At 68.6% G+C, this 10,951-nt stretch overlaps 1 protein-coding gene across 5 annotated transcripts; it reads right to left on the bottom strand.

Annotated features, from left to right (window-relative positions):
* Nucleotides 1–1,565: 1,565 nt before the first annotated feature.
* PDE4C (phosphodiesterase 4C) lies at nucleotides 1,566–9,858 on the bottom strand. Of its 5 annotated transcripts, none has more exons than XM_033520129.1 (15): nucleotides 9,756–9,858; nucleotides 6,112–6,300; nucleotides 6,000–6,036; nucleotides 5,826–5,890; nucleotides 5,660–5,709; nucleotides 5,006–5,121; nucleotides 4,808–4,901; nucleotides 4,238–4,416; nucleotides 4,056–4,154; nucleotides 3,820–3,984; nucleotides 3,637–3,736; nucleotides 3,400–3,554; nucleotides 3,178–3,300; nucleotides 2,834–3,016; nucleotides 1,566–2,761 (listed from the first exon to the last, which is right to left on the bottom strand). In XM_033520129.1, exons 2-15 carry the CDS (start codon nucleotides 6,141–6,143, stop codon nucleotides 2,243–2,245), a joined length of 1,917 nt encoding a protein of 638 aa, XP_033376020.1. In that variant the 5' UTR covers nucleotides 6,144–6,300; nucleotides 9,756–9,858; the 3' UTR covers nucleotides 1,566–2,242. The 5 variants fall into 5 exon arrangements, with proteins under 5 accessions (XP_033376020.1, XP_015507092.1, XP_015507093.1 ...); XM_015651606.3 differs by lacking the exon at nucleotides 9,756–9,858 and adding an exon at nucleotides 7,957–8,226; XM_015651607.3 differs by lacking the exon at nucleotides 9,756–9,858 and adding an exon at nucleotides 7,957–8,226 and having other exon boundaries at nucleotides 5,006–5,118.
* Nucleotides 9,859–10,951: the final 1,093 nt, after the last annotated feature.

Below are 10,951 nucleotides of genomic sequence, written 5' to 3'. Positions count from 1 at the left end.
CGCCTCCTCCCCGCAGCGACTGCAGCAGATGCGGAGCCCGGGTGACGTCGGCTGAGAGGCGGGGCTCTCTATGCAAATGAGCCCGTACGTCACGGCCGCGCCCCTGAGGGCAGCGCTGATTGGCTCGGCGGAGCGCTTTGATGGACAGCGGGCGGACGGGGGGGAGGAGCTCCCCCTCCCGGCGGGGTGGTGGGCGCCGCCCCCTCCTCCCGCAGCGCGCAGTGGTGCGGTCCGACCGCGCTCCGCGGGGCGCGGGATGAACCACCCCCTGCCTGGCGGGGGTGTAGGGCGAACCATTCCCGCTCAAAGGGGGGGATCGAGGTTTGACAGCCTCCCTGTCGCGACATGGCGCACTATCGCGACGCTTTCCCCACTCCTGCACTGGCGGACAGCCTGATCCTTCCCGTGACAGAGCGGCTGACGCTGAGGCGGGGCTGGTGCGCAGGTGGGGGCGGCCATGTCCTCCCTCGCCCTGAAGCTCCAGCGGGGATTAGGGCCAGCAGCATATGGCGGCCTCAGGGCAGCGGCACCGCCCTGCCCGGGCCTGCCCTGCCCTGCCCGGGGCCCCGGGAGCCTCCCGGGCACTGCCCTGCCCTGCCCCGCCCGGGGGGACCCGGGCTCTCTGCCCCGGTGCAGCTCCGTGCCCCTCGCCAGGCACTGGGTGGGCAGGGGGGTAATGACCACAGCCCCCAGTGACAGTGGGGTGACACGGACAGTCCAGCGTGGGATGGACACAGCCATGGGGATGGACACGGGCTCGGGGATGGATCCGCACTCAGGGATGGGTCCAGAATAAGGGATGGAGCCAGAATTAGGGATGGAGCCAGAATTAGGGATGGGTCCAGAATTAGGGATGAATTCGCACTTAGGGATGGGTCCAGGCTCAGGGATGGGTCCAGGCTCAGGGTTAGATCCAGGCTCAGGGATGGACCTGGCTCCTATGAGCATTTTCCATCAGCTTTCCCAGGCAACAGCCCCACCGCCTTCTCGTGCCGCAGCCCCTCAGCCAGAAACGGGGGGAAAAGGACTTTTCCCAGCTCCTGCCCCGCTCCAGCCCCGCAGAGCCTGGGCTGGATCTGGATCCGAGGCGTTTGAGAGCACAGCCTCCCTGCCTGAGGGATGAGGAACATCAGCACCCAGCAGGGATGGCACAGAGCCACCACCGCCCTGTGCAGGACCCGGCACTCCCGGCCGGACCCCTGGAAAACCTCTGTGCTGGGAAAGAACCACTGCTGCTGGCAGGGCGGGCAGGGGGCGAGGGCCCCACGTGCCCGGGCAGTGCCAGGGGTGGGGACGTGTTTGTGGAGATAAATCACCGTGGGGAGCAATGCGGAAGAGCCGCGATCGGACTCCGCACCGCGCCAAGCCGGCGATTAAATATTTACCTTAGCAGGTCGTGTTTGCCAGCGATGGATCGGCGTTTCCAGGGAGGAGCTCGCTTTTGTTCCAGCACACAGCCAGGTCCTGCCCGCTGCCCGGCGGGAGACGGGGCCACCAACCACGCCGGTCCCTGGGGACATGGGCTGAGGCTCCCGTGACACAAAGAGGCGCTTACAAGGCTCGTGTTTAGGGTGGAACAAACCGGGTTTAATCTCTGGAAGGTGAAGGAAGAATCCCAAAGGACCCTGCCCCAGGCAGAACGCTGGAGATGGGGGGGTGGAGTGGGTGACAGCACCCGCCAGGGTCCGAAATGTGAAATACAAATGGTGTCTTGAGTGATCGAAGAGGGGAAATGCAACTTCCCTCCCCAAAAATGCACCTTTCCGCCCCAAAAATGTGTGTGAGCTTCGGAGAGGCTCGTAGTAAAAAGTGAGCTACAAAAGGCTTTAAAAAGTGAACCTATTCCCAAATAAATAAACCACGGAGTCGTGCCCGTGCCGTGCGCCGGTGCCTGGGGGTGCCAGCAGCACCCTCTGCCCACCTCATCCCACCATGAGGCTGCTGTCCTGCAAGGGGACACCTGGAAAGGTGCTGGAACCTTCCTCCAGCCCTGCGGGGTGGGATGTGCCCGGCACAGGGCTGGGGCCACAGCACGGTGTCCCCACGCCCTGTCTGAGGGGGACAGGGACCTTTCCCAGCAGCTGGCAGCAGGGAGAAGGACAGCAGCGTCCTCGTACCTGTCAGGACCTGCCCAGCTGACAAACGGGGACACAACCCGGGTGCCTCCAAGTCCCTACAGTGCCGGTGCTCCCCGGTGCCAGCTCCCCGCTGTCCCCGGGCAGCGAGGGGACCCACGGTGCTGCTACGTGCCCAGGGACAGGAATGTGACATTGCCCTCTGTGTCCAGACACAGCCCCTGGCTGCCCTCGGGCCCTGGCACGGAGCACCCGCTGCCACCGTCCTTCGGCAGGGTCCCCTCCAGCGCCCGCTGGTTGTCCACGTCCCTGGGGCGGGGGACGGGCGAGTCCCGGTCCCCGGGGCCGGGGGACAGGCGCTTGGTGTCGGCAGACTCTGAGTCATCCGTGCCGGGTGTCTTGGAGCCGCTGTTGTCCTCGTCCAAGGGGCTCTCGGCGCCCTCCAGCTCCGTGTCCGACTCACCCTCCTCCTCCTCCTCCTCCAGCGTCAGCTCGAACTGGAACTTGTCGGTGGTGGCGGGGGACACGGCGGGTCCCTCGGGCGGAGGGGAGGGGCTGCGCGGGATCATGCTCTGGTACCATTCCCGGTTGTCCTCCAGCGTGTCCAGCAGCTCCTGGGCGTCGGGGTGCACGAGGTCGGCCCACGTCTCCCAGAGCGGGTGGGCGATGAAGTCAATGAATCCCACCTGGGGGGAGGCAGAGCTGAGCCCCCTGTCCGGCCCCGCGTCCCCCACGCTGTCCCCAGGCCGCCAGCCCACCTGAGACTTCTCCACGGAAGCGGTGTGCTTGTCACACATGGGGCTGATCTCCATGCCCTTCTCCCGCTCCCGGTCTCCCTGGTGGAAGAACTCCACCATGATGCGATCGGTCCACTGCCGGTACAGCTCCAGAGGCTTCGTGGGGTTGCTGAGGTCGGCGCAGTGCACCATGTTCTGCAGGACCTGCAGGCATGGACGCTGCGTCCTCTGTCCCCCAGGGCCACTCACGCTGTGCCACCAACTCGCTCGGGTTGGGAGGGTTTGGGAGGGTGGTGGCACCAAATGGGACAGAGCCAGAACGGACACCTGCAGTGCTGGGAAGGATTCCCCAGCTGTGTCCCCACCTGGATCCGGTCAGAGTAGTTGTCCAGCAGCAGCACCCCCAGGCTGGTCACCTTCTTGGTCTCCACCATGGTCTTCAGATCCGCCAGCAGGTTCATGTGCTTGGACATGTCCGTGGCCAACACCTGGGTGGGGAGAGGTGGGAACGGATCTCAGCCTGATCCCCCAGCCCAGACCCCCCCGGGGTGGCCCAGACCCCCCTGGGGTGGCCCAGCCCCCCGTACCATGTCGATGACCATTTTACGGAGCGTCTGCCTCTGCTTCCTGCTCAGGTTCTGGAAGATGTCGCAGTTCTCCTCCTGGAGGAGCTTGAAGCCCACGGCCAGGTGGTGATTCTCCAGCACCGAGGCGTCGTTGTACATCAGCGCCAGCTCCGAGTCTGTGAGATGGCTCTGGTCACCCCGGGGTGACCCCTGGGGTCCCCCAGTATCCCCCAGGTCCATCCCTGCTCCCCAGCTCACTGGTGTTGATGAGGAACTGGTTGGAGACGCCGGGGTGATCAACGTCGTGGATGGCGCTGGCGAAGATGGCAGCCATGATCTCCAGGTCTGTGAAGACGGCCTAGGAACGGTGGGAAGAGGCATTGGGGATGAGTTATGACCCCACCAGGCACACCTGGGTGGCCTTGGGTGACCAGGAATCACCTCCAGCGCAGGTGTGGAGAGGAGGACGTGCGTGGACTGCGCCACGTCGGCGGCGTGCAGGTTGTTGTGGTAGGCCACGTCGGCGTGGTAGTGATCCTCCAGCGTCAGCATGTAGGTGATGAAGGTGTTGACGGGGATGCGGAAGGTCTTCATCAGGTCACGCTCCTGCGGGGAGGCAGGAGGTGGCTCGTCCCCAGCCGGCCACAGGGACGGGGACGTGCCGGCGGGACGCTCACCTGGAAGATGCTGTACATGATGACGGTCAGCGGGCGGTTCCCCGAGTACTCGGCGACTTTGAACACGTCGAGCCCCCACTTGTTGGTGTCCTCCAGCTCCTGGGGAGCAGAGGGACAGAGATCCATGGGGGGCTGGTGCTGGGGACCCCGCGGTGGGGTGGGTCACCCCTGCCAGGGCCCACCTTGGCCAGCAGCACCTCGTGGTCCGTGCGCACCCCGAAGCGGGGGATGCCGGCGGCGGCCAGGCTGGAGCCGTGCTTCAGCTTCCTGACGCCGCTGATCTGGGACATGGGGCGCTTCCTCCGCTCCTTCTCCTTGTCCTTTGCCAGTGCCGAGGGGATCTCCACCTCGTGCTGCTTGTCTGGGGTGACACGGAGGCTGTGAGCAGGGCAGGAGCCCAAATCTCACCGCCAGCATCCCCCCGTGTCACACTGAGGATGGGCACAGGTCACACCCTGACAATCTGGCGGGCTGCAGCACTTTACCTCACCCCCATCCACAGGCCACACATCTGCCAGGGACCCCTGGACACTTCTCCAGGCACACAAGGATGGCCACAACAGCCCCAGTGCACCAGTATAGACCAGTATGAGCCAGCACTCCCAGCCAGGACAAACACTGTGTCCCCCCATTCCATTCCTCCACAATAACCCTTTGCTGCCACCATCCCCGTGGGCACACCAGCTCTCTGGGGACACAGAGCCCACCCTGCTGCCCCCGGGGAGATGACCTCGGAGCAGGGGGGGCCTCACCCAGGAAGGTGCTGGAGATGTACTCGGAGACCTGGTTCCCGGAGCGGCTGGTCTCCGAGAGGTGCGACAGCTCCCGGTTCAGCATCCGCTTGAACTGTGGGTGGTTGGCAGGGTCAGCAGTGTGGGGGGCTGGCAGGACATCCTGGGGGGCTCTGGGGTCCCCACGCCCACCAGGGTGGCCGTGACAGGGTCCCTTACCTTGTTGGAGGCCATCTCGCTGACCGAGTGCCTGGTCTGCAGCGTCTCCAGCTGGTCCAAGCACCAATCCAGCTCCTCCAGGGTCTCCCGTGAGAGCTTCTGGTGGGCATCTTCTGCTGGGGGCACCCGCCAGCTTGGCAAGGGACCCGCCAGCAGCGCGGCCACCCGGCACGGGGGGGCTGCTGCCACACCACACGCGGGGGCTCACCCGCACCGAGGGTCACAGCACCCCCCGAGCGGGGCGGCGGGGGGCGCGGGGGGACGCGGGGGTCGGGCTCGGGCATCCCCGGGCAGCGGGGCTCAGCCCCATCGCGCTGTGCCCATGGCACGCGGAGTGCCACGCTGTCCCCGCGGGGTGACAGCCAGCCCCGGGGACAGCCGGGCTCCCGCGGGGCCCCGCTCACCGCCGGGGTTTTATTAATGGAAGGTTTGACGTCAACGGGAGCTTTTCCACCGCCGCGAAGGGCGGCCAGGCGGGAGGAGCTGCCGAAAACCAGACATGGATCCCAAAGGGCAAAGCCGCAGCTCTGCCTTGGCTTGGGGCGGGGGGTGGGGGGAGTCGCTGCACCCCCAGGGCACGGCAGGACACGCCTGGGGACACAGGGACAGCCAGCTCGTCCTAAAACCTCCCCACCGCCGTGCCCCGGCACTCACCGGAGAGGCTGGTCTTGCTCCCCGAGGGCAGGCTGCTGCTCGATCCTCGCCTGTGAAACACGGGGGGCTGAGTAGCTGCGACCCCCATAACGGTGCCCTCCCCTTGCCATGGGTTGGGGTCCCCACTCAGGTGACATCCTGGCCCTCCCACCCCTCCCCGACTCACTTGATGCCGGCGCGGTCCTGGAGGTGGGTCAGGTTGCTGCGGACAGTGCGGAGGCTGGCCAGGACCTGGGGGGAGAGAGGGGGCTGGGGTCGGGCGGACCCCCCCGGGACACCCACCCCGCTGCTGGCTGCAGGCCGCGTCCCCTCCCGGGCAGGGCACAGCGGTGGCACCTACCTGGGCAAAGGGTGTGACGATCATGTCTTCTCCGTGCCTGCGGGAGCACAGGGAGCGTGAGGGGAGGGGAGGCTCGGGGGTCGCAGGGGATGTGGGCTGGGGGGACACTCACAGGTCGCTGGCGATGGAGGAGTTGCGGGACATGGCTTTTGGGGACAGGTCGTAGTCGCTGTCGGAGCGGTACAGGAAGGACTCGCGGCGCTGGCCATGGGTGAAGGTGCCCTGCAGGACCAGCCCCGCGCCCGGGCTGGCCTGGGGGTCCAGCGCGCCCCGGCCTGGGGGACCATTCTCCAGGTCAAAGCTGTGAGGGGACAGGGGACAAGGCTGGCACGGGGCGCGTGGCACAGGGACCTCAGCCCAGGGGATGCTGCCGGGTTCTCTGTGCCACCATCTCGCTCTGTGCAGCGTGCTCCGGCTCGGTGACCCTGTGGTGACACTGGTGCCCGGTCTGGCCCTGCTGGCTCCTCCGGCTGCTGCTGAGAACGGGCACAGCTCGGTGCACATGGAGCCTCTCAGCTCCCGGCTGGCACAGTGGGCTCTGGGACTTGGGATCAGCAGAGCCAGGCTGTCCCATGTCACCCAGCTGGGACAGGACCCACTGCCCTGAAGCTCCCAGCTCCAGAGACCCGGGACGGGCTGGCTCCTGCCGGTCCCTCCTCCTACCTGTCACCAGCACCACTGTCCCAAGTCCTCCAAAGCCCCAAAGCCTCCATCAGCCCCGTCTCGAGGCGCCGTGTCCCACGGAGGGGACAATATCCCAGCCACGGCACGGAGCCAGGGGACATCGAAGGACAGAAACCGACGCAGAAGCCAAGCCCTGGCCCCTGGGGACACGCTGGCGACAGCCCAGGGGCACCCCAAGCTGAGTCACCTGGCAGCCGTGTGCGTGCGAGGGGGACAGGGATGGTGACCCTGCAGTGTCCCCAAGCTGGCCGCGGCCACCTCACCCACCCTGCTGCACTGCCGGCCCCGGGGTCATGGGAAAGGCTGCACGCACCAGGGACACAGCGAGGGCCACCCAGCGCCCGTCCCCTCCCGCAGTCCCCGCAGCGGGGACGGGGACAAGCCACCCCCGAGCGCCGGGACAGCGCAGATGCCGCTGGGGCCGCCGTGACCCCGGCGAGAGCCCAGCACCTACCCGATGCAGGAGTGCCTCCGGGACGGGCAGCGGCTCCCCGGCAGCATCGTCCCGCTCCGGCAGCCCCGGTGGCTGTGGCTGTGTCCCCGGCAGTGGCAGTGCCAGCCGGCACCGCGTCATGCCATCCCGCAGCCCCTTGTTTTCCTGCCTCGTCTTCCCATCCCCGATGGTACCGGCGACACAAAGCCTCATTGTCCCTCCGACGGCCCCGCGGGGTGATGCCCGCGTCTGTTCCCGGCCCCGTGCCACCACCCCTGACCCCGCTGCCACCGCAGGAGACAGCCCCGGGGAACGCGAGCCCCTGCCACGGGCTTGGTGCGCAATTAACCCCCCTCGTTTCAGCGTTAATGACCTCCGAGCGGTGTCCGTGGCGGGGGGGGCCGGGGCCGCTATAAATAGATGCTGTCGCTGCTGAGCAGGGATGTGCTGAGCCCCACGGCGCAGGTGGGGCCGGCACCCCAAAACCAACCCCACAGATCTCCGAGGTGGAGAGGGAGGGGAAGAGACGCGGTGCGTGGGTCGGTGCCATGATTTGGAGGGCAAAGCCCCCCTCCGTCCCCACCGGGCCACCCCGCCGCGGGTCCCTGCCCGGCCGTGGCTGCCGTGAGTGTGTCCGTGCTCAGCCCCGCTCGTCCGGCCGCTCCCCCCGCCCGGCTCAGCCCCTGACCATGTGGGGACACCCGCCGTCCCCTCCTAATCCCCCGCGTCCTCACAGCCCTGAGGACGCGCCACAACTCTGGGGGGAGCCACTGTCCCCGTCCCGGCAGCACAGCCTGGTGCCACCCTCCCCTCGGGGACCCGCCAGCGTCCCCCCCTTACCAGAGGGGATGCGCCACGGTGAAGCGCCGCTGCAGGCGGATGCTCTGGTTCATCAGGAGCTTCCTGAAGAAGACGGGGGAATTGCGGGGGGAACTGCGGGGGGAACCGCGGGGGGACGTGGCCGGAGAAGCCCCCGGCGAGCAGCGCGTGGTGGGCAGCATGGCCCGGCTCAGGGACCCCCGGGCCGGCGGCGAGGTCCCGCTGCCCCCGGTGCGGAGCAGGAAGCGTGCGGCCGTCCCGGCCCCGGCAGCCCCGGGAAACTTTCCATCCCCCTCCCGCCCTGCGCCTGGGAAATTAAACAACTGTCTGGCTCCGGCAGCCGGCGCAGGGAGCGGGTCCCCCCCCGGTGTGCCTGGCGGCCCGGGCACGTGGCCCCTCGCTGGCCCGGTGCCACCGGCCACCCTGCTGTCCCCGAGGCGGCAGCTGCTCCCGAAAGGGCAGGGGTGCTCTGCCCGGACACACGGAAAAATGTCCCACGAAGCCCCCAGGGACCCAGACGTACGGAGCGGACGTGCCACGGTGCCACCGAGGGACACAGTTGAGTCTGGAGCATCCCGGGCGGGCGGTGTGGCTGCGCCACGGTGCCACCGAGGGACACAGTTGAGTCTGGAGCATCCCGGGCGGGCGGTGTGGCTGTGCCACGGTGCCACCGAGGGACACAGTTGAGTCTGGAGCATCCCGGGCGGGCGGTGTGGCTGTGCCACGGCGCCACCGAGGGACCTGTGAGAGCCAAACCCACCCAACACCGTGCCCCGACCCCTCCCCGGTGCTGTCCCCTCCTGGAGCCACTCCCGAGCAGAACGGGAAGCAGCAGGGTGAGGTTCAGCTGGTGACAGTGACACTGTGGGGGACCCACTGGCCGGGCTGTGTGAGCTGGCACCTGCCCAGCCTGATGCAGCAGGATGTGGCTACCTGCTGTTCCCGATGGCCACAGAAATATCCAGCAGCTGGCAGGGAGCCAGGAGGGACAGCAACAGGGCCCCCCTGCCACGACAGCACCGGCGGGGAACCCCAAACCCACCGGATGGGGGTCCTGGAGGGGTCACCTTTGCTTTCAAGGGACTGCGAGCACAACCGTGGGGACATCGGGATGCTGGGACAGAGGGACATCAGGGGATGTGGGAAAGAGGGAAGAGCCCCCTGTGCTGGCTGGCAGCCACCAGCTCTGGGCACCAAAGACTGGGCTGGCCTCAGGACAGCCAATCCCTGTCCCCAGTACAGCCAGTCCTTATCGGAGTGTCGCTGTCCCCACGTGTCTGTGCAGGGGTGGAGGACAAGTGACACCAGAGCCGTGTCCCTCGGCTGTGCCAGCTCCTTGCTGTCCCCACAAGCTGGGCTGGGAGAGGCACGGGACAGGGGGAATGGCCCAAAAATAGCCCCGCAGCAGCACGGCCGGGCCCGAGCCATGCGGGAGGGACCGAGGTCACCTCGGGCAGGGCCAGACCGGCCCTTTGGTGGCTCCGGTTGGGCCACGGGATGGGGACAAGGAGGGGATGAGGACAGGGGATGGGGGTGACAGGGATGGGTGTAACAGGGACAGTGTGGTGGGGACAGTGGGGGACAGGAGTGTTGGAGGGGGTGACAGGGACAGACGCTGATCAGAATGGACATCCCGGGGCTGGAACGGCGGGGTTGGTGACAGAGGGGTTTGTCCCCAACCCACCGGGTGCTCTGCCCCGGTGCCGCTGTCCGGCCGCCGGTGCTGAAGCCGGGAGTGTCCCCGCCAGCCGTGCCCTGTCCGGTAACCCGTTCCCGGTGCCACCGGGGCGCCACCTCCCCGCTCCCCGTCCCGCCCTTACCGGGGGGGCTCGGACTCATCGCCGCTGCTCGGGCCGCTCTCCTCGATGGTGAACACCACCCGGGCAGCCTCGGGCTCGGGGGCTCGGGCCGCCTCCGCCAACCGGCAGCCCAGCGGCGGCAGCAACGGGGTCCCGGAGAAACGCCGGCGCACGGCGCCCACCGCCGCTCCCGGGCCCGGGCCTGACGGGGCGGCCTCGGCGGGATCGCGGCAGCGCTGCCGGGAAACGGAGCGGCGGTGAGGGGAGCGGGGAGAGGCCCCGGGGGCTCCCTGCTGATCCCGCTCCGAGGGTCCCGCCCGGGCAGCGCCCCCCGCCCGCCGGTACCGAGGGCCGGTAGCGCGCTGGCGCCCCCTGCCGGACACGGTGCGGAGCCGCAGCCGGGGGTACCGGGGTGTTACCGGGCGAGGGGCGCTCGGGGAAAGGCACGGCCGGTGCACCGGGAGCGGCTCCGCACGCAGCGCTCGGAGCCACCGGGACTCCCCCCCCGTCCTCCTCCTCCTCCTCGTCCCGCCGCCACCGGAGAAGACCCCCCTGACTTCCCCCGGGACCCCGCCGGAAAATCCCCCGGAGCCGGCGCGCAATTACGCAGAGGTGAATAATAATTAACCGCCCATTAAGGGGATAATTAATTCCCGCTCAGCGCCGCCAGCCCGGTTATTGCTGCCCGGGGGGCCGGTGCTGGGACGCTCGTACTGGGGACACCCCTCGCCTCCCGGGACACCCCTCGCCCCCCCGGTGGCCCCCGGTGGCGGTCTCACCTCCGCGCCGAGGAAAGGCAGCGCTGTCCGGCTCCGTCTCATCGCCGTCCCTGCGGGGGGAGCTCCGGGAGCCGCGGCCGGGAGGGGCTCGGCGGTGGGGACCCCCTCCCGCGGCTGGGGACACCCTGGGGACACCCCGGGGCCGGGACACGGGGGCTCCCCCACACCGTCATTTATGGCCATCGGCTCTAGGCCGAGCTCAGCCCCTACCTCGGGTTTTGGGGCCCCCCCGCCCCACTCCCGGTGCTCCCTTGGGCTGGATGGGGACAGGGACGCGGATCCGAGGCCACCGGGAGTGGCCCCAAGCCCAGGGCACCCAGCGGGTCGCGAACCCACCGGTGCCACGCTGATGATCCACCCCGGACGGCCGCCTCCCACCGCCCCCGAGCACCGGGGCGCACCGGGGCTCACGGCTCCACCCGCGGAGCCCCCAGGACC

Source organism: Parus major, chromosome 28 (assembly GCF_001522545.3).
Source record: "Parus major isolate Abel chromosome 28, Parus_major1.1, whole genome shotgun sequence".
In the NCBI taxonomy this organism is placed as follows: Eukaryota; Metazoa; Chordata; class Aves; order Passeriformes; family Paridae; genus Parus; species Parus major.
This window is presented reverse-complemented; position numbering and strand designations above follow the sequence as displayed.